General features: G+C 35.6%; 1 protein-coding gene across 6 annotated transcripts in view; it reads left to right on the top strand.

Moving 5' to 3' along the window:
- ATE1 (arginyltransferase 1) overlaps nt 1-23,928 on the top strand; it is an 87,329-nt gene that overhangs the window by 13,936 nt on the left and 49,465 nt on the right. For 5 of the 6 annotated variants that reach the window (XM_039335660.1, XM_039335500.1, XM_039335344.1 and 2 more), the window contains 4 exons: nt 1,022-1,150; nt 14,728-14,760; nt 21,586-21,767; nt 22,845-22,944. In XM_039335660.1, the coding sequence (XP_039191594.1) occupies nt 1,022-1,150; nt 14,728-14,760; nt 21,586-21,767; nt 22,845-22,944 (444 nt within the window). Of the gene's footprint in view, nt 1-1,021; nt 1,151-4,347; nt 4,477-14,727; nt 14,761-21,585; nt 21,768-22,844; nt 22,945-23,928 lie in introns of all 6 variants that reach the window. The other variant, XM_039335417.1, reaches the window with a different exon arrangement.

Below are 23,928 nucleotides of genomic sequence, written 5' to 3'. Positions count from 1 at the left end.
CAAGCATTAATGTGACCTCTGTGTCACTTGCTGTATTGATTTCTATCTGCCAGGACATTGGGACTCACTGTTCAGTGTAGCACATGACAACAACAACATGTTTGCTTGATCTTTTGAATCTTCATTGTCCATAGCCAATGCCATGTTTTCCAGTATCAAAACATTGCTTTTGATAGAGCGAAGATAATCCAAAGGGCACATTGGTTAAATTTTTAAAAGAATATTTAAAATTTTTAAAAACAATATTGTAGAAACAACTGATTCCAAACATGAGGTTTTTTGTGCTTCTAGGACAATAGTCTTCAAACTTGGCCCTTTTATGACTTGTGGACTTCAACTCCCAGAATTCTTCAGCCAATATGCCTGGCTGAGGAATTCTGGGAGTTGGTCCACAAGTCATAAAAGGGCCAAGTTTGAAGATCCATATTCTAGGATAATATAAACTTATGCACATGAATTAGCTAATGCAAGCCTAAACAAATGTATTTTGCTCACCACTTAAGTTTGTGAGGTTTCACATTAAACGTGTTAAGGAATTCACCAATATTGTATTTTAGTACATTCAAACTTTAGTAGGTATCCTTAAAATAATCATCATAAATCTAAAATACAATTAGATTTAAGAAAACCTATAAAAAAGTTGTGTTTCAAAATAGCATGTAAATGTTATTTGACTACCAAAGTCCAAACTAATGCTAATACGATTGTGTGTGTGGTATGTGTGCATGAACATATATGTTACATTTACATTTACTTTACATTTGAACATCGCATGACTGCTTCAGATCAGATTTTGTCTACAATCTTTTGAAAACATTTAAATGAAGGGCAGTGTGGTTGGAACTTGAGCTTTGAATAGTGACACAAAATAAAGCTAAATGTTCTGTTTATGAAAAATATATATACAATGTTGGGTTAAAATATGAACAAGAATAACTGTTTAAATGTTATCTATATTGCTTTCAAACATTTAGATCCATGATGTATATTATTGCAACAACTGTTTTTAATTCTTTGGAAGGTGAGGCTGGTGCGATCATCTCCACAAAGTTCCCAGTTCAAAGCCACATTTCAGGAGTCTTACCAGGTTTATAAACGTTACCAGATGATTATTCACAAGGACCCTCCTGGTAAACCAACCATCAGTCAGGTCAGGCAGCATACTGTTTTAGTCTACTGTGAAAACCAAAAGCTATTTTTTTATGTATCTTAATCATAAAAATTATGAAAATTATCTCAGTTATACTAAATTGAATATCCAGAAAACACAAGCAGCCTTTCAAACCCATGAGTGCCACAAAATACATTTAGAAGGAAAAAGAGAAGCAATTAATTTGTCATAAATGTTAGTAATGCTGTCTAAAGAGGAACTCAAGTGTAGTACACTGTAAATTTTCTAAACAGGGCATCTAAGATTTTCTAGACAGTATTTATGTCGCTACTGTGAACTGGAATTATATTCAAATAATATTAATACGAATGCAGAGTGCTACCATTGGAAAGTTTCCTTGGATTGAACTTGTGATGAAGGTCCTGTTCATAAAGTATATTTCACAGTAAAAGCATTAGACAAAGCAGGGAAGGAATATCTGAAATATTTTCCAGACGAATGTATCCTATTGTTCTTTCTTTCTTTCTTTCTTTCTTTCTTTCTTTCTTTCTTTCTTTCTTTCTTTCTTTCTTTCTTTCTTTCTTTCTTTCTTTCTTCCCTCCCTCCCTCCCTCCCTCCCTCCCTCCCTCCCTCCCTCCCTTTTGCCATCTCAAAGAACTGGCCCTGAGTGGTTAACAACAGTTCGAAAAATAGCAAAAAAAAAAAGTCACAAAAATGCAAAATAAATAGACAGTCGGCAGCTGTGATTAAAAACAGCAACGTACCCAACCACCAATATAAATACAATACAGGTAGTCCTAGACTTAGAACAGTTCATTTAATGACTGTTCAAAGTTACAACGACACTGAATAAAGTGACATATGACCATTTTTCACACTTAGAACCTTTGTAGCATCCCCATGATCGTGTGATCAAAATTCAGATGCTTGGCAATGGTCATACTTGTGACCGTTGCTGTATCCCAAGGTCATGTGATCCCCTTTTGACAATCAAAATCAATGGAGAAGCCAGATTCACTTAACAACCGTGTTACTACCTTAACAATTGGAGTGATTCGCTTAACAACTATGTCAAGAAAAGGTCGTAAAATGGGGCAAAACTCATATAACAAATGTCTCACTTAACAACAGACATTTTGGGCTCAATTGCGGTTGTAAGTTGAGGACTACCAGTGCAGATATTTCAATAAAAGTAATTCACAGGTTCCAGCAAACTTCGACCCCAAGTTCAAGCCCATGTCTTGTGAAAGAGTAAGCGAGTCGGGGACAATCTGATCTCCAGGGCAGGTGCTGTTGAAAGGAAAGGCTTTCTTCCTGGATCCTGCCAGGTAGCTCTCTTTCATAGTATATCTCTTCGGTCAGATTTGATGGAACGGGTAGTCATGTTTGAGGAGAGAAAATCCTACATATAACCTGTTCCCATGTCATGGAGGATTTTGTAGATAACCACCAGGATGTTGAATTTGACTCAGAAAGATACTGGAAATAATGTAACTTATGGAGAAGCATCTATAACTGTCCACACTGCTGCATTATGTACCAACTGAAGCTTCTAGGTATTATATAAGGGCAGCCTTATGTAGAGCACACTGGAGTAGTCCATTTGATAGGAGACTAAGATGTGAGTGATTATTGGGAGAGCCTTCTCGTCTAGAAAAGGGTACAGTTGGTGCACCCTTGATTTTTCTGATTGCCTACTAGGATTTTTCATTCAAATGCTGCTTTGTTAGTTCTTCATGGGTGCTATGAATGTTTCATAAGAGTCACAGATTAAGGCAGGCAAAGAATAGAACCTATAGTTAGTATTCAGTACCTGTAGTCCCTGACTTATAACCATTCCTTTAGTGACCTTTCAAAGTTAACAAAGGAACTGAAAAAGTGACTTATAGACCTTTCCTTGCACTTATGTAACATAGCCACAGTCACATGATCAAAATTTGGATGTTGGCAACTGCAGTGATTTGTTTTACTAGCATGACAAAAAGGTTGTAAAATCAAGTGGGACTCACTTAACAACCCCCTTGGTTAGCAATGGAAATTCTGCTACTATTGTCATAAATTGAGGACTACCTATATTTTTTCTTAAGAATCCTGCTGGTGGTAAATGATGCTGTTTTGTCCATAATGCAGTTTATTATTGTGCTTTCTTTCATTCTTTAACTATTTCTTCTTTTCATCACTTTTCTGTTGTCAGCCCATTTTCATCCTACATTATGCTGTCTCTCTCATGTGACAGAATATGTAGATTCAGTACAGAAAAAAACTTTTAAAAAGTGACCTGGTAAACATTTTATAGCATGCGAAAATTATTTGAGAAAATGTTAGTGCTTTTTAAGGTTAGTTGAATTAAAGCCCTTTTAAGGTAATGATTGGTATTGTGTTAATTGTGTGATAGGCGAGGGTCTGCTAGAATGACTGGTTACTAAAGATGTGTCACAGATTATAGATAACTCCTTTGGCATTAAGAGCATTCATTATCAGCTCTTATTTTGGCACATGAATGGAATAATGGCAGAGGTTCAGAAATTACTAGAAATTGACTCTGACAATTAACATTTGGGTTGCTGCCCCAGCTACGTTCCATATTTTTGCTTATAGCTTGTTCTTACTGTACAGCTCTATAAAATAAGAGAAAGAGATGATTGTGTCTTTTGCTCTCATTTAAAATTATTCATTTTCTTTTGGAAAAAGAAAATTTTTTTTGAGAAAAATTTATGATAGCAGCTTTGATTGTTGGAAAATTTCAGATAATTTCAGTAGCTCAATAGTAGCAGAGTCCTTAAAGGCAGAATCAATTCACGTGTTAGATGTTGTTCCGTGTGTGAACCGGGATATTCCTTAGAACATATTTATCACTCATTGACAGGTAGAGAATACTGATCTCAGTGAATTCACATCACAACTTGAAAACTGAAGTATAAAAGTTAACTGTCACAAAACTTTACAATTTCATCTGTGTACAAATTGTATTTTATTATTTCTGCGTAGTATTTATTTACATTTATAGAGATATTTGTATGCTGCCTGTTCTATGGAGTCTAGGCATAGACTGTATTAACATGGCAGAAACAAGTTAGCATGTAAAATGGGAGGGGGATTTGTGGTCATTGAGGGTTCCTTGTAGGTCTCCGTGGTAGAGGCTTTGAAATGGATCTGAGGAGATGATAGCCTGGCCTACCCTTCAGGAGTGTAAGGACAACTTTAAATAAACTGTTGTACTTTCCATTGCTCTGAAGGTGAGGTTAGTACCAGTTTCTTTTGAGGACCCACAGTTCAGTTCATCTTTTACTCAGTCTGCCACTTTATTTGCCAAGTATCAGATGACCATACACAAGGATACTCCTCTTGAATGTGACGAGGACCAGGTACAGTTTACTGCATGTATTTTTTTGTCCATATTATTAATATTGTCATCAATAAACATAAATGGACTTATTTCCAGTCATTTAGATCGATCCAACCTTTTAAAACAATATTTTTCCCAATCTTGCTTAAACTAAAAACAGGAGCCCAAATAAATCCTGGTATAGAATAAAGTCCACAGAGTTTCCAAGAGTAACAGCATCAGTCCCACCTTGTTGTATCTAATCAGAAATGCTTTGGATAATATCTGGATGGGAGATTGACAGGGAAACCCAGGGTTCAAGTTAGAAAAATAAAGAAAACAATGTCATAGTATTTTCCTTACTGTTACCAATAAAATTTATCGTCTCCATGAAATCATTAGGAGCTGAACTCAGTTTAAGTGATCTTTACCTAAAACAATATATGAAAATATCTGAATTATTTTTGAACAAAACCATCCAATACATGTCATACATCAATAACTGTAAATGTTGAAATCAGTTAAATTAGATATATGCAGCCCTGAATCTGCATGAACGTGACCTAAAGAAGGAAATAAAACAAATATTCAGACTGCAGCTGGGGTAGATCTATTCAAAAGATACCTTGTGGTCCTATGGAATTAATAGAAATTAATTCTGAATAGACATATAGAGAATTGAGGAAAATTGTACTGGCCCAGATGGTTAAAGCAAACAAGTAACTTTGAATAACAATACTAATTGCAAGAAGTAGAATGGTGATTCCTGTGCTCTGTGGTTAGATTCAAATTAAATGAGATGATCTATGATTTCAATAAAATTTATGCAATTGAAGTTAAGTTAATTTTATATTAATTAGACTGCTGTTTAGAAGACCAGATCCTGAAGTTGAAACTCAAGTGCTTTGGCCACCTAATGAGAAGGAAGGACTCACTGGAGAAGAGCCTAATGCTGGGAAAGATTGAGGGCAATAGAAGAAAGGGATGACAGAGAATGAGGTGGCTGGATGGAGTCACTGAAGCAGTAGGCATGAGTTTAAATGGACTCCAGAAGATGGTAGAGGACAGGAAGGCCTGGAGGAACGTTGTCCATGGGGTTGCGATGGATCGGACACGACTTCGCAACTAACAACAAATATTAATTTTAATGGAACTTAAATGTAATTAACTGCATCACTTTTTAGTAAACTGAGACCTGGAAAAATAAGCTGTAAGGATATGATAATCCTATGTGGATTTCACTTGTAACTAAAACAGCTTGAAAATAAATGAATTATTAAAGAAGTTCTACCAGATGGGTGACAATAGATAATGGATGAATGAAAATTGGGCAGCTAATGTGACCATTAGCCCCTGGTATCCTGGACCAAAATTTTTCCCTACAGAATGTCCTTAGTGAGCACAGTTGGGAATGGAATTGGTGTCACTAAGTGATTTTGTCATGGTTCCGACAGATGAAACTCTTCAAAAGAACTTCAAAGCATTGTTTACCTTAAAGAATCTTTTATTCAAGAAACATAGTATCGGCACTGCATAGTTGAAACAAAAAACTAAATTCCCTTCCCCTGGGTACAATGTAACAAAGCACAATTCCCTCCTCCAATAAACAGTCATAAATCACATTCCCCAATTAATTTGAAGCGCGAGCTTTCTCCCCAGCTCTCCAGCCCGCCAAAACTCTATCAACTTAGGGCTCAATGACCTTGGGTTCCCACGGCTGAGTTATTGTTATGACTAGTTGGACTCTCATCCACATTCCCCATCCCAGCATCAACTAATTCTAAAAGCAATAGAGGAAAAATGGCTGCATTTCCATCTGTTGTCAAAGCAAGGACATCCGATGTTAGCAGTGTTGACAGATTCGGTAGAGCGTGACATCATGTGACTATGCTGTTTAGCAATGGAAATTCTGGCACTCCTGGTTGCTGTTAACAAATCATTGTGAGTCATTAAGTGAAAACATCACGTGATCATCATTTGTGATCTCTTGCCAGCTTCCTCATTGATTCTGCTTGTCGGAAGCCAGCAAAGAAGATTGCAGATGGCAATCACATCACTGTGAGGTTGTTGCAGAAGCCAGAACTCTTGAGTACCCATTTGTTCAGCACATTGCAAGTTTGATCACTGAACAAGTAGTCATTGAGCAAGAACTACCTATAATGCAGTTATTTTAAGAACTGACAGCTGAAGACAGATTGTTTTTTATAGATGTTTCATATCATTACTAGAAATTAATTGAATTAATAGAAACAGCTGCATCAGTCGCCTTAACTCAACCCCGAATAGGGACTATAGGGTCGTAAAAAGGGAGGTAATTGAATTAATAGGAACATTTATAAAGTACACATTAACAGCTACAGTACATCAGAATTTTGAAATAGTTCTACTGTTACCTATCCAAATACCTTCCCTGTTTTCTTAGGCAACCCATGCCTGTTTTAGTCACCTGCATGTTGTCCCTAGTCTTTCCCTTCATCGATCTTGGAGTTCACATACTAAGTGAGTATCAGCAAAAACCTTTAGTCTCCTTGGTCAGATCTGTTCTGCAAATAACACAAGAGTTTCTCACAGGCAAACTATTAAACTTTGTTATAGTACTTTGAAGGAATGGGGTTTCCTCTGAGATGGTACTATAAGCAACGCAGGGTTACTTCATGGTGGTCAGTGTTTTTACAGTTATTTACAATTTGTGTTTGAAAGGGTTGTACTGAGTGCTGGGTGCTATACATTTTACCAAAGGTAGGTGTATTGCTCTGCGGTTTACTACTTTACTACTCTGGAATGATTCATTAACACCACAGAGATCCTTTATAGTATAAAAAGAACATTAAGGTTGCATTGCTAGTGTATCATCTGTGATGGACCTCTAGATCAGGCATGTTAAACTGCCGGCCCGTGGGCCGGATATGTCACGCTGAAACTGCGTCGACCCCATTGCCAGCAATGGGGAAAAAGTCCCAATACGTTGTGTGACATCACATGATGTCGCAAGTTTGATATGCCTGCTCTAGATGATGATAATTCATCATAGGCTTTCAAAATATGTTTAAGGTATTTTTGTGCAAATATTGAAGATTTCAGGTATCTGAAATGAGCTCACTTTTCATTCTCTTTCTCCCCGCCCTTTTACTTTTTCAATGAAAATATGATCAAGGAAATAACATTAAAGGGATTGGGTATGTAGAAAGCTTGAATTCTGATTAATACCTTGTTTCCTTTTTTGACACCTTTGTTAATTTTAATATTTATGATCTTAACATTTTAATTTTAACATTTTGCTGTTTTTATAAGCTGCCTCTAGGCAATACGGGTGACATATAAATTTAATAAATAATAATAAAGATATTCCCGTGCAGCTGGACAGTATGACCTTAATTTTAAATGCTGTTTGCTTCATTCTGTCAAGTAAATTGAAAGTTCTGACACCACCAACTACGTTTGTTCCCAGAAAGCCTGACTTCTTATTAAAGAATACTCTACAATTTGCTATGACTGAACTGTTTGTAATTCCATCTTCAGAAAAAACTTTAGCTGGAGCATATAAGCGGAATACATTTAGTATCCATGTTGCTATATTGTAGTGCTGCTTCTTAATGAAACTTTTAATATGGGATGAAAGTTGTGCTACTGCTTGAGTTGATTTAAGTGTGCTGAAAACTTGTATCCAATTACAGATTTTTTTTTAAACCTTAAAATATATTTCTGTCTTCTTTAACTGCATTTGATAATACAGTGTTACTATTTTGGGGCTACCATACACAGCTTCTATAGTATTTCTGGTTATTAAGACCTTTTATGGTGCTCTATGTCTTCTGAATAAACAGGGTAACCAAAGCAAACCAAATGGCAGTTGCACCAGTTAGAAAACATTTCCAGACATGATCATAAGTTGGTGGGTAGTTCTCTTAAATAACCACAGCAAACGATTTTATTGCAATACTTATTTAATGGAGCAAGCATTTTCACCGCCACTTTGGGTATATTTCATAATGACAAGTTTATAGGAAAAAAAATACTATGTAACTCAGTTTCCATTGCAAAACTGGACAAGCTCCTTACCTTGAGCTTAGTCAAATATTTGTTTTGGAGGGAAATTTATTTAAAGACCTGCAAAATATTCTCTGTCCAAAACGCTGTACCAGTGTGACTGAACTGGTTATGAATAGTCCTTTCCTTTCTTCAGTTACTCTTACCCACCCCCACCCCCAACATACAGTTGAGTTTAAAAATATTTAAAATGGGAAATGGAACGTAAAGGAAAAGAAAGCAGTTGGGAGTATGCCGCTCTGCGTAAGAACATATTTTTTCCTCTTCCCCTTTAGGATAGAAATATCTGAAACAAATGTGCATTTTCAAACATGCTTTCTTTGTGAACTATTAGCAATTGGTCCAGATATTTATTTACTATACTTTGATTCTGCTACATTTACAGCAGGTTAATGATAGTATATAAGATACAGTTATATCACAAAACCAATTAATAGGCATTTAGATAAGAAGTTATAGTTAAGGGATCTCTCTTTAGGAGACAGATCTAATTATAGTATTAAATAATTTGTGTGCTCTCAAGAACCATGATTAGATGTTATAACTTTCATATAGTTATCTTAACAATAAATAGTGAAATACTCTTGCAAAAAAGACTGTACTGTATAATCTTGAAGATGAGCAAATATTTAGATAATGTGGTAACATTTATTGAGCAATTGAAATTTAAAATTAAAATCATTGTCTTGTGGAAAAATAAAGCCTTATAAAATATAAGGACTTTTACGAAATTCCAGAGGGTGAAAGAGAGAGATTTTTATTTTTGCGCAAAAAGGTTCAGAAGTGATTTAACAATCAACAAATTTCTGAACAAGGGGGAGGGTCTAAACTAAAGCTTTATAGGTTTCTTTTTCTCAGGAACAAAGGAAGCATAGATGGAATCTTACATTGTATATGGAATCTACTTTGTGTAACATTCAGATAGTTTCTCACAGGTTAGTTCCATTTCTCATGGGAATACAATGAAGGCAGTTTTTTACTTTTATACAATGTTTCTAAATCTGCATTAGGTCATTCATTTACTGTTAATACAGCTTTTGCTAACACAGCTTTCTTTCAGAGATTATGCAGACACATGATTTTTGCTTTTAGTGATTTTTCATTATTATTATTATTTTACTTTATTCTTCTTTATTCTATGTTATTCTATTTCTTTCCCACTTTAATTGGAAGGTCCTCCAGTGTCAAAAATATTTCTAATGGAAAAAATACTATTTAATTACACTGTATTTACAAATTGATTTTATGTATAATTAAGAAATTACCAAGTTTACAGAAAGCCAAGCAGTCAGTTCCTACTATAATAGACTATATCTCAGATCTGAATGGATTTTCAGGAAACTGTTTTAACTATTTTCAAATTCAGGAGTATAATTAGAATAATGAAACCAACAATTTTCTCTTAAGTTTATCATACAGCTTCAATTTATTCGAGCTTTGGAACAGCTTGGTTGTGAATGCATGAAAAAACTACCTGTGGATGCCACATTGTTTCATTGTCTTCAGGACTGATTTAAGTTTATAGAAATCTTCCATTTAATTGCTAAATAGATTGTAAATATTTACTATTCCTTTGTAGATTAATTGTATTTTCTTTGGGTTGCAAGAAGAATAAAAATGGCATCGGAAAGAAATACTGTTCTTGGGAGGATTTGATTCTTTAAAATCTCCCTTTCAATGCAAAAGTAATGGTGGATGCCATGCACTTGTGTCAGTTTCCACTTATTTCATGGCAGTTGGGATTCTTTCAGAAAAAGTGGAGTGGTACCAGAATTTTTGGCCATGTTTGTATCTGTCATTTGGTATATCTTAGGGCAGGGGTAGGCAACCTTGGCTCTTTTATGATTTGTGGACTTCAACTCCCAGAATTCCTGAGCCAGCCATGCTGGGAGTTGAAGTCCATGAGTCATAAAAGAGCCAAGGTTGCTTACCCCTGTCTTACTGGGGAAAAGTATTTATCTGCACAGTTAGGCTTCCTTTGATTTTCTTTTTCCATTCATTTTGTCTGTTTTATATCATGAAGTTAATAGGTAATCTCCTTTTGCTTACCTAGTTACAATTTCTGTAGCATGAAATTGCAAGCGTACCTTGGCTTCATGTGGTTTCTGGCTTCTGCTTACAGTACTGCCATAAAGAGAAGGCCGAGGGGTGACATGATAGCAGTGTTCCAATATCTCAGGGGCTGCCACAAAGAAGAGGGAGTTAAGCTATTTGTCAATGCTGCAAATACTGTATATTCTTGCTTTGACAATATGCAGAACTGTCTGGTATTTTTAGAGTTAATGCATAGCAGAAGAGAGAGGAAGGAAACCTTTGACCTTCACACTAATTGGATAATGTGATATATGACAGCTAATTTAGGGAGGGAACATGCTGATAATTTAATTGCTCAGGGAAAGAGAATTTAGATCTTGGCATATCTCTGTTATGCCTGTGCCGACATTTTGTAACAATAAATGACTTTTAGGAAAATATGCCTGGAAGTTCTTTGAAATGTTTCATTAGCCAGAACCATAACACCATGCCAAGATCTCAAATCCTTTCCAAACAACCTGGGATCCTGAACTCCATTCACTGCCTCTAACCTCGAGAGGAGCTGGTAAAGATTCAGGGGAAGAAAATCTATCATGAAAAAAGGGAGTTTGCTTGAAGACCCAGCAGCTACTGATAATCCAGAGTGGGAAGCAACAGACAGCATGCTGTGGGAAGATGAATTCTGGCAGACCTCCCACCTGGGAGCAAAGACTTCAAAAGCAGATTGGTACAGAGCTAACGAATGGCCTGCTACTCAAACTTTGGGTGAATCACTGGAAAAATATCAAACCCCAGATGTGAAAAGCAGAAATCAATTCCTGCAGAGAGAAACCTACAGCCCCTCCCTCGTAGATCAGACCCCAGGTTCCCCAACCAGGGACTGCAGTCCTGAAGACAGAGGGAATCCCAGACTGAGGCCTCTGCAGCAATGGGCAGATTGGCACCCCCCACAGATAGATGATTAGCAGCAACTGAGCTTGCCACAACTAACAGAGGCCTTGGAACAGCTTGGGGTGGTGCAGAAACCAGGAGATCAGCAGCTAGTGGGAGACCGACCACAGCAGGGAGATTGGCCACAGCCCCTGAATGTGCAACCCCTGGACATAAATCTGCAGCCAGGATGGGCCCAGCAGCAACAGCCTGTAATTGCACCACCTTTCAAAGCAACCTTCGATGGGGACCCAGAGAAGCTGATTTTTTTTCCTCAACCAAGTGCATTCTTACTTGAATCGCTGGGTCTATCTCTATCGGGAACCAGGTGCCATGGTCGATGTCATTGCGTCCAACCTAGAGGGAGAAGCATCTGAATGGCTGAACAATCTATATAGTGAGCAAGCCCCCGAACTGGGAGATCCCCACCTTTTCCTCCTAGGACTGAGAGAAAGATTTGAGGACCCATCCATAGGCCTCAAAGCAGCAGAACAAATCCATAAAATAAAACAAGCCGGCAGGCCTGCCCTGGAGTACATGCGAGAGTTCCGCAAGATAGCAGGCCGAATAGAGGGGTGGCCAGAACAATCCCTGATTCAATACTTCATTGAAAGATTAGACGATCACCTCTCTCAGTCCTGCATCTATCGAGAAGTACCTGATAGGCTACAAGAGTGGTACCAGACAGCAGTGAAGCTAGATGTTAAGCTCTCTCACTATAAAAAGCCTCCCCCACACGAACCCGAGCAGCAACCAGAGCTACCCAGACAGTAATCACCCCAACGAAAGCCTTCAACTGCTGCAATGGCTGAGAGACCCAGGCCACCTACAAGCCCTTCCTTTAAGTGTTTTCGGTGTGGACGAAGGACATCGTGCAGCCACCTGTCCAGTCCTTCTTGTAAGGGGGTCCGGATGTCAACGCTGCAAATACTGTATATTCTTGCTTTGACAATATGCAGAACTGTTTGGTATTTTTAGAGTTAATGCAGAGCAGAAGAGAGAGGAAGGAAACCTTTGACCTTCACACTAATTGGATAATGTGATATATGACAGCTAATTTAGGGAGGGAACATGCTGATAATTTAATTGCTCAGGGGAAGAGAATTTAGATCTTGGCATACCTCCGTTATGCCTGTGCTGACATTTTGTAACAATAAATAACTTTTAGGAAAATATGCCTGGAAGTTCTTTGAAGTGTTTCATTAGCCGGAACCATAACACCATTCTCCAAAGCATCTGAGAGCAGGACAAGAAGCAACAGATGGAAACTAATCAAAGAGAGAAGCAACCTAGAACTAAGGAGAAATTTCCTGACAGTTAGAACAATTAATCAGTAGAACAACCTGCCTCCAGAAGTTGTAAATGCTCCAACACTTGGAAGTTTTTAAGAAAAGATTGGACAACCATTTGTGTGAAATTGTATAGTGTTTCCTGCCTGAGCAGGGGGTTGGACTAAAAGACCTCCAAGGTCCCTTCCAACTTTATCATCATCATCATCATCTTCATCATCATCATCACCACCACCATTATCATTATTATTATTATTATTATTGCATGAATAAACAAGTGGTATTCTTCAGATTTTTTAATTTTTTTCTCTAAAGATGCATCACTATCAGGCAATACAACATTTGAATTGGATATTATTTTTTTCTAACAATATATACAAACAGAAAATTTTTAAGTTATTGCATGTTACATCCTAGTCTTCATGAATGCACATAAGATTTATGGCTGCTATTGTTGGAAAATTTTGTTTGCTGAAGAATTTGTATTCTGCTCTCAAGATTTTGCTGAAATAGCTTTCCTGAATGTATCTGTAAATTCTTCAGAACTATTTCTACATTCCAGTTAAATGTGAAACTCCATCCTTTTTAAAAAGTATGCTTCTGAATGGATTATATTGCTTCTTCTGTCTTGCTTCTGTGTAGAGAGCCACTTTGATCTAGAGCAGGGGTAGGCAACCTTGGCTCTTTTATGACTTGTGGACTTCATCTCTGGCTCAGGAATTCTGGGAGTTGAAGTCCACGAGTCATAAAAGAGCTAAGGCTGCATACCTCTGGTCTAGAGATTAAGGCACCGGGTTAGAGAGCAGAAGACTGTAACTTTAAGTTCACTCTTATCCATAAAAGCCATCTGGGAGACTGTAGACCAATCACTCTCTTTCAGCCCAATCCACCTCACAGGGCTGTTGTGGGGAAAATAGAAGGAGGAATGTATGTTGGATATGTTCACTATCTTGAGTTATTTGTAAAAGTAATAAAGGTGGGATACAAATAAATAAAAACAAGGAAAGCAGGAGCAATAAGCTGTTGAGATCAAGGGAAAGGCATGTTAATTAGTACAGGTAGTCCTCAAATTATGACCAGTTGTTTAATAACCTTCCAAAGTTATGATGGACTTTTAAAGTGCTACTTATGATCCATCTCAAAGTTACAACTGCCCCGCCTACGGTCATGTGATCATGTTTTGGGCAACTAGCTTGCATGTATGACTGATTGCAGTGTTCCATGCTCATATAACAATGGTTTGTGGATCATAAGTAGCATTTTAAGAATGAGGAAAAGGCATGTTATAAATTCCAGGTGTTATTGTGGTAGTAAGTCAAGGCCTATCCATAACATCAGAACTTTGTCTTTCAAGCAAAATATTAAAACTCATTTTCAGCATTACTGGACTATAGAAGCCCACACAGCATTTCATAGAGGATATCTAATAAATATCCTTTTTTGACAATAGTCCTTAAAGGTTTTATGTGGTCCCAGTTTGTTCATCTGATTGCCTCACAGTTTTGAATTTGTAATAATATCATAAAATATTCTTCTGTGCACTGACTGAAATAAAAGCCACTTGAGTGGTTTTAAATGCATTTGTTAAAGTAGAAATACCAAAATATAATCTAGTTCATTGTGCATGAATAAGACAGCAGGCAGCAGTTCCAAAACAATAGATTTTCAAGACCTAAATTTACAAAAATGTTTGTTTGTTTGTTTGTTTTTTTAGCTGCTCATCTGAACAAGTGACTTTTCTTGTTAATATTCAGACAAGAACTGTCTCTCTTATTGGTAATCTGTATTGATAGAAAACTTTGAAATAAATTGTTGATTTATTCTATCAATTCACACAGTTAATAATAGTAGTGCTAGACATCTTTTCAATGATATATAATAATGCATTGCAAACAATATTAACTTATTTTATTCACTTTGTGTCTTTCATTGTTTCATGTTGATCTGACTCTTCTGGTGATTTGGACTTCTGATAAATACACCAATGACAGTTTACGCGATTTCTCTGTGATTCACCACTTGAGGTATGAAATCACCTTTAACACTAAATCTTTATATTATTTAAATACAATAAATAGTTTATTTTCACTATCTTAATGTTTGCTACTATATTTATAATAGAGAAAATGAAATGTTCCCAATTTCATTAATTTAGCATTAAATTAATTTTGTTATTGTTGATTTAATTCTTTGAGTTTCACTTGAAAGAAATTGATGAATTTTATTTTATTTTTGTTTATTTGATGAATACATTACTTAAGGTTGAAGTGCACATTCTTTAGCTTCGTATTTCTGTCTATCTGTGAACAGTTGATGAGCTTTTTAATACTTGACTATTTTATTTTATTTTATTTTACATCCATATTGCTGTCAAACGATTCTGGACAGGTCACAAACATAAACTAGTGATGTGTTAATCTGACTTCAAAGTTAAGCAACATAGGTGATATAGGTGTATAGGTGATTTCTTAGGAACTGTAAACAGAATTCTATGACATGCACAAGGGAGGGAATGTCAAAATGAGTATTACATCAGTGCAATATGACCTGCCCCTTTTGCATTTATATCATAAAATGACAAGCACATTGTCAGATTCTGCAGATTCCTCTAACTGAGGAATCTGATGAATACACGTTCAGTAAATTTTATTTATCTGGAGCTATAATTCGATATAGTCATACTATAATAATATTACAAATTAGCAACAATGGTATATTGGAAGATCTGCAAGAAACACTATTTGCCTGGAAGCAAGAATTGGTGGAATCATAAAACAGACGAAGTAATACAAATATAGAAACCAAAGTGCTCTGGGACTTTAGAATTCAATAAACACCTGCCACATAATACTTCAGACTTAACAGTTATTGCAAAGAAGGACAAAAAAGTTTGAATAGTGGACATTTCAATACCTGGAGAAAATCACAAAATACAAAGATCTACAAATAGAAGTAGAATGAGTGTGGCAAAGTAAAACAAAAATAGTACCAGTAGGCACCATTTTGAATACCATCGGCATTGACAAAATCACCATTACTCAATTGCAAAAAGCAATTTGCACCTTCAAACAACAATATTTGTCTGTACAATTTCCTTAGATACACACACACACACACACACACACACACACACACACTATTTGTCTTCTCTGATCAAATTTAGTCTGTTGTATCTCCACAATTAACGCTAACATGGGTTTGACTGATGTCAGTTTGCTGATCAATCTTATCTGCATAACATTCCTATACAGTTATAAGTGGCTAATTTAAAGTTTGAGAATAAATTGAGCTTCTGAACAAGACATTTCTACTGAAGTCCTGCTAATGATGTTACCTAGTCTAGTAATGAAACATTTGGGAGCTAAATGGCAAGCTGGGAGAGTAAACCAGTGCCAAAATTGAGTTTCTTTCAGCATCAAGACCGTTAATTATTTTTTCAGATATCATTGAATTTTGTTTGTTTGTTTGTTTGTTTCCATTTGACTGCCTCTTGACTCCATCCAACTCTGGCCAGTTCACAACAATAAAAGCATAAAAAGGAGAAAAATATAGAAAATTAGCCAAAACAAGTGTAAAAATTACAAAATAATCACAATCCAGCAATAAAACAGAATGTACATAAAACATCACAAATGTCCCATCCAGCCTAGCCCAGTGACTGGATAAAAAACTAGATTAGCAAGGCTTTCTAGAATATCATTACAATGGGAGTTGAAAGGATATTGGGGACCTCATTCCAGAATGTCACATTACTAAAAGGGAGAGAGAGAGAGAGAGAGAGAGAGAGAGAGAGAGAGAGAAGATCTCCCCAAATTCTGGCTGCATTTTCACTCTGCCAACTGCAGTATCAGCAGCCAAAACTACTAAAATGCAATTCCCCAGGCATTAAAAGGCTGTCTGGCTCTGCTTCAAGGGCAAGTACTGGACTCTGTTTAAAAAGCATTGTAACTTCTTTTACAATATTGTGACCAAAATACATGGAGGCAAAGAATAAAGCAAAGAATAAAGAATAAATAGATTTAGTCTGTTCTATTTTGGAAAAGATAAATCTGAAGTTCACAAAGCAGAACGGAATCTATAAGAAGTCTTATACTTGAGCACTTTTCTTTCTTTTTTTAAAAACACAAATATATAAATCAAAGAAGGCTAACAGTTTCAACATTGTTTTTTGCTTCTTGAAAACAGAGAGCCCAGCCTGGAGAGTTAATGCTAGTTTAAGGTCAAGGCTCCTGATGACTTAATATCTAGTGGTTAAAAGAACTTTTTTGTAGACCTAAAGAGTTAACTACCACATGAGTATAATGAAATTGTCAAGTTACAGTAATTGCACCGGTAATTTGAGATGTTGCATTTTGAATGAAGCCATGTGTGGAGAGTTTGTTGTTTTCCTTTGCTGAATCTATCCTTACCTTTTTCTTTCTTTTTTAATATTTCTCCAAGTTATGAAGGCTAGTCAGAATCATTAGACTTAATAGAAAAAGAGCTTTTATCACCTCGTCAAGTAAAACAGCAGATCCCCATTATTTTCCTTCTTTTGTATAGCTGTAGGGTTGCTTATTTGTACTTGGTTCTATGTGTATTTTTAACTTATGAATCTTGAATTGAATTTTGTGTGGCACTTCTTGCATATGTTTCTGATTAGATGTAACTAAATAAAAAAGGGTTACATATTCAAGGCCATAAAACTTTTGAACAAACTACATATGCCAGTTAAAAAGGGTACATCTCCCTCTTTTTCAGTATAATACATGCATGCAAACACAAAAGCAGCTCTGAAAACTTTGGAGGGTACAGAGTTTAAATGTTAATTTGAGACTCCTTTATATACATCCTATTTTCTTATTGCATTCCCTTTTAGAATCATTGTTTTCAATTATCAGTAGCTCAATTTCAGCAATTAGTTTTCTTACCCTTAATGGAAAAAAAAGGTGAATTCGTGATCATTTCACATTCTGATCTTCTCCAAGTGTGAGATTCAGGGCTGTTTCACATACCTTAGCATTGTTTGGCATGTATAGTTGTATCAATTATACATTTATTGGACAGGAAAGGTTCAAAGTGTAATTAAACTGAAAGGTATTTTTATTGTTCCCCTTCAATTTTAAATGAAAGCTAGTCAAAAATAGTTTTAAATAAACACATATTACTTCTTAAAAATTATCAAGTGCCCAATATAATGTTATGTGTTATAGTCTTGGAAGTAAGTTCTTCAGGATTTCTTAGAGCCTGCATCCAAAGGAAGGTTCACAAAATTTTAGTTAAGACAGGCTAGAGTTTCATTGTTCTGATCGAGATGTAAACATATTTTAATAGGAGATCAAAGGATGAATATCAAAAGAAAGGTAGAAACCTTCTGAGATTAGTGGAGGAAAGGAAGGTTTTGGGTGGACTGAGAACAGTGGACTGGTAGGATATGCTTCTGTCAGTGACTAAGAGTAGGGAGGAAAGGGGCTGAGAAGATTGTATATACTGTGCTAATCAGTTGACAGTTGCTGAGGGAAGGGGAAAAAGCTACTTGGAAGCTTGGATGTGGGTAAGCTGCTGGAATATACTGCCCTGGAAATACATACTAGCCTTGGTTTACATGCCCTGTCCAGATTTTATTTTATATGAAACCTCAGTCAGAATGTTCCCAAGTTTTCCACCAAACCGGCTGACCTGAATGGTTTCTCCAGATTCTGAAAGAAAAAATTTTCTTAAGTCATAAGAGTTATAAAAAGGCAGATTTCAGTTGAACGTTAGGGAAATGTTCTAAAGTTCAAAGCAGTTTGACAGTGAAATCAATTTCCAAGAGAAACTGGTGAGCTCCTCAGTAGCTGGATCATTCAAAGAAATACTGACCACCCATTTGTTGAGATGCCTTAATCTGGATTACTTTGCTAAGTATGGAATTGGACTCAGTGAGTTGGACTCACTGCTTAACTGCCTCCAGTAACTTAACCAGATATAATTTAAATTGTAAAGATATTGCCTGATATAATAAATTAAGGATTTTTTGATTTTTTTTTAAGTGTAATTGGATTTTTAAAAGTTGGAATGGCTTGCAGACCTGCTGATAGTTCTTAAGGGCTCTCTAAAGACAGTGACTCTCTGCAATGAGTAATAGGGGAGGGATAGAGGAATTCAAAGGAGAACTTGACTTTTTTTAAAATTCTCATTGTGTCTTAGTTGGAGGTCTGCAAGAAGCAAGAATCTGGAGAAAAGAATTTCATGTGTTTGTGCCTAAAAATCCCCAGGGGAACTGGAACTAGTACAGTTGTCAGGGTTCATTTAGCCATGTGAGGGATCATTTATTTCTTTTATGTGCTGTTGGCTCAGTAGTGGGTGTTTTTTTATCTGTTCCAATTCTGCAATTCTTACCTCTTTGTTTCCTCAGACTGCTTACGGATTTCTGAGTGCTAGCTTTGGGGCAGATTTGAACCTTATGGAATTTGTTATAATTGAATTCTCTCCAATCCTTATTGTGTTACCTTTTTTTAAAAAGCGCCATTTTTCTACTCTAGTACTGATTGAAGTATCTAGGCTATATAATCCAAGACCACTTAGACCACAAGACCACTTAAAATGGGAGCCATCTACTTAAAAGTTTCTTCCTATGGAAGGAGGATGTCCTATTCTGATACATCCAGATCCTAGGTAAAGGGGCATCTCCTCATATGAGAACAGGTAGTAATATAACTATCTAAAGTGAAACATTTTAACCTGAAGAAGAGCCACATCCAGATAAGCCAGACTTGAGGGCGGTGAGTGTGATTCCCAGGGTGGTTTAGTGTAGGCATCTCTTCTCTTCAACTGGTTTAATTGGCATAATAAACTAATAAACTAAAAGTTTATTATGAACACATTTTTCTGGATTGCTAGCTGTCTTAGAATAAACACATATTTGCCTGGGATGCATCTTTAAGGAGGAGCCAATAGGTACAACAAGTGTGTACCCATATATACCCTGAAGTATGGTTTCTGAAGAACTGCTAATCACTATTTGGTGGCAACCTGAAGCTAAGAAAATTACTTGAATATACTTGCTAAGTTAATTAAATGCAATTAATTAAATGAGCATACTGACTTTTCAACATGGGTCCAATCACAGTACATTCAAAACAGTTTACATAAGCATAATTATTGTATAAATTGGATTCATCATGTTAAGACTCATCAAGTCCATTTAAACCATCAGATCCAACCTCAGTACATAAAGTGATTGCCTTGAATGTTAATTTTTTAAAACAAACGAGAAGTAGCAAAGAAAAGTCAAAAATTGATTCACAGACTGCACTAAGTCAATGCAGGTTCTTCAGTTTTGCCACGTTTATTGTGTGGGGCTCAGTATCAATGAGCAAGACTTGTATGGGATCTTCACATAAATATCCACAGAGGTATAATAGTCCAAGGCTTGACTGGCATTAAAGAATGAATTGGTTTAACTTCATAGCAATTCAGCATATTTTTAACTTTCAGTTAAAATGTGAGGAAAATTACAATTTTCAGCTATAACTGTGTTCTAGACAACATAAATCAAAAGAGCATTTAATCGTGCCATTAATATTTGACAGGTGTTAACAAGTTCAAATTAATTTTTGGGAGTAAAATATTTGATTAAATCTAGTTTTAATAATTCTGTTATAACTAATTGAAAATGTTGTCAGATCTGTTGAGTGAAAAGCTGCTTGTGACAAGATACACACAGTAAAACAACTGATTTGAATACAATTAATTTGTGATGAATACTATAAGACAGGGGTGTCAAACTGCCGGCCCACAGGCCGGTTTCATTATACCAGAGTCGCGCCAACTCCATTGCCGGCAACGGTGAAAAAGCTCCGATACGTTGCGCAATGTCATGTGACATCGTGAGTTTGACATGTCTGCTATAAGATGTAAAGAGTCCATGTGGTCTTAATGGTATCATAGTTTTGTCCTGTATCTTATAGTTAGTTTCCCATTTTACAAGAACAAATTATTTGTGAATAGTACCTGTTATTTTACTGATCTATTCTCCCAAATCTATGGGTAATCAACTCCCATACAGTACTTACAATAACTTAACAGTATTTATTTAAGAACTTCTACTCCACTTTTCATTGTCATCAGAGAAGGTTCCAAAGATGGTTTAAGCAGTATCAGGAAATAAAGGATAATCCCTTCATTTAAACTTACAAACTGAAAACACAAGAAATGTAAGGAAATCAGAATGCAAAGGGAAGAAGGAGGAGGAGGAGGAGGAGGACACCATTTAGTGTAGAAATGGAATTTCAAAATGTGAATTCCTCAGCAGCATACATAAAAGACACTAACCATTTTGCTATGAACAAATTGGCAAGAGAGAAAGTAAAATGTTAATGAGTTCATACTGGTAAACATACTGAATATGTTGTGATCTTTATAACTACAGTATTACTAGATATATTGTTTAGAAATAATGTTTCATCCAATTGTTATTTATCTTGACACTAGCCACTGCTGATAGAACACATTCTCTTCTGCAGCCCCCATTTTCCCTTCAAATCTGCTCTGGAATGTTGAAAGCCCTTTAAAGCATATGTAGGAAAAAATAAGAACAAAAACAGCTTGGGAAAATCCTGTTGTGTGAATGTAAACCATTTGCACAATATTGAATACTGCCTCCATCTCACTATTTCAAATTTTTATCATTTTGCTCCTTGTGGAAGAACTAACTGTAGCCTTTATTGTTGATTAGGAACCTTTTTCTCAATATTTATGTATTTGCCTTTTTAAGTATCATTGTTTTGTTGTGTGATAAATCTTTTTTCCCCTTTTTGCTAACAGCAATTTTAAAAAGTCATACTGAATAAAAACAAGATTTTTCTATTCTGATCTTAACTTCCTAGGCAGAACATTTACCAAATGGTCCAGATTGTGGCTATGGTTCTTTCCACCAGCAATATTGGCTCAAGGCAAAACTAATTGCTGTTGGTGTAATTGACATTCTTCCAAAGTGTGTATCCTCTGTGTATCTCTACTATGATCCTGATTTTTCTTCTCTGTCTTTGGGTGTCTACTCTGCTTTAAGGTAAGGTGATATGTTCAAAATCCTTGCATATTTTTGCATTTAAAAGTATTCAAATCTAATCTAATCTAATGACATATCTAATGCAGGTAGCGTTCATTTAATGATGACAATTGATATTAGCAAATCAGTCGCTAAGAGATGTAGTCACAAAGTGGAAAATCATGTCATAGTGACTATGCTTACAGGTGTACTTCAGCTTTCCTTTGTTTTACAGTGTTAGAACGATACAATCTCAAGCAGTGGGTGAGCCCAAATGGCAGGAAGGTTTCTTGAATTCAACTTAGAGCAAACTGGGTAAAAGGGCACATAACATTTTCCCCCTACTACCCCAGCCTTTGGAATGTTCATCCCAGTGCTGGGACAATTAAGAAGAAGCAAGAAAAAAATTAATGTTTGTATTTATTTTCATTGGAGAGGAAAGGAGAGAGTAAGCAGGCATATAGTGGGGAATACATGTCAAGAGGAATGAAAGGTGTGCAGGACAGAGGGGTTGCAGAAGAAGATCAGGTCAGGAGGATGTGCAAGACACATAGATTGGGAAAGGTACAAGGAGGTTGTGAAATACACAGGTTGGATAGAATGTGCAAGAGCACAGGTTGGGGGAAAAGGCATGAAGAAGCAAGGGAGGCTTGGGGAAGGTACGTGGAGATATTGTACATTCACAGTGTGTGTTTGACTCAGTTATTTTCCTAAAGAAGAAGATACAGCAAAGATTTAAATTTAAATTTAAATCTTATTGAATACAAGTTAAACATCCATAGTTTTATGAATCATAGTAACTTGTTGTTACTATTTTATTATTTTTTAAACTTTTAAAAGTTTCCTATTAATTACTTCACATTTGAGTTTCATACTAGCATCTTGCCAGGACGACATGCAAAACTTTTTTTAAAAGTAAAATATTTGGAATTTTTATGTAGAATTCCTTATTTAAATGTAATAAGTTCTCAACATAAAGCAAAGTTTAGGTCATTTTATTTTATTATATGTATGTTTATTGTAGATCTGTTTGTATCTCTGAAAACAATTTTTATGGTATTATAGTTTGATACATTTTGGATTATTTTTATTTTACAGGGAAATTGCTTTTACCAGGCAACTTCATGAAAAGGCCTCTGATCTAAATTATTATTACATGGGATTTTATATTCATTCATGTCCTAAAATGCGATATAAGGTAAGATACAATTTTAATTATTAGAATTCAGCCTAATTGATTTTTCAATACGATTAGGACAGATTTGTATATTCTCAATGTCTCCTGCTTTGCTTGGTCAAAAAGAATTGTCTGTAAATTGGCTGGTGCTGGGTAAATGGAGAATAAAGACTTATGTTTCCCAAATAGTTGTCCCATGCCATCTATCAAATCTTTTTTTAAAAAAAAATGAGGGAACTTTCAAAACAGATCATAATAATGGATAAGGATATCCTGTTCAAATGAAAAAGAAAAATCATGAACATTACATAGATCTAAACCTTGAGCATACTTAAAATAATTATTTGGATTCTGGATTTGATACTCCTCAGCCTAATCTAACAAGGACATGTTTTTATAAGTAAAATTTGAATGTTGAATAAAGTAAGGATGGCAATTACACTCTTTTATTATTATACTATTTTATATTATTATACTATATTATTATATATATTATTATACTATTTTATATTATTATACTGTTTTCTTTCCCAGATGCTAGTGTTAATGTCCTATGAGAGCTCTTTGGTTTGGCTAAAAAAAGCCCAAATCCTTTTAATGTTAACTGAGCTTTTCTTCAGTTGCTAAAATGCAGTGCTGTTTAAAAATGGGTTAGCATCTGCTGACTGAGACAGAATGTGACCTGACAAAATGGATTTTTAGTGTTCTCTATTCTTTCCATTTACAAATATATTTTTCTGTAATTTTGTGAAGATCTGATGATCCAGTTTTTGGCAAATATTGTTAGTTTGAATATAGTCTTCCTAGTTTTGATATCCATGAGTTTACTGAAATTATTTAAACCAATAAAATATTGGTAAGAAATTGAAATATGGAGCTTATGAAGTCCAAGGGGTTTCTGCTGGATTCCTTACTCTGCAGGAATATGCTTTTAGTAGATTAAACTATTTATCTAACTAGCTCCACATTGATGACTATGTTCTTTAATTCACATATTCATACATA

This window comes from Crotalus tigris, unplaced genomic scaffold (genome assembly GCF_016545835.1).
Source record: "Crotalus tigris isolate CLP2741 ecotype Arizona unplaced genomic scaffold, ASM1654583v1 scf7180000017536.10889498, whole genome shotgun sequence".
In the NCBI taxonomy this organism is placed as follows: domain Eukaryota; kingdom Metazoa; phylum Chordata; class Lepidosauria; order Squamata; family Viperidae; genus Crotalus; species Crotalus tigris.
The sequence above is the reverse complement of the archived record's forward strand: the minus strand, read 5'-3'. Positions and strand labels throughout refer to the sequence as shown.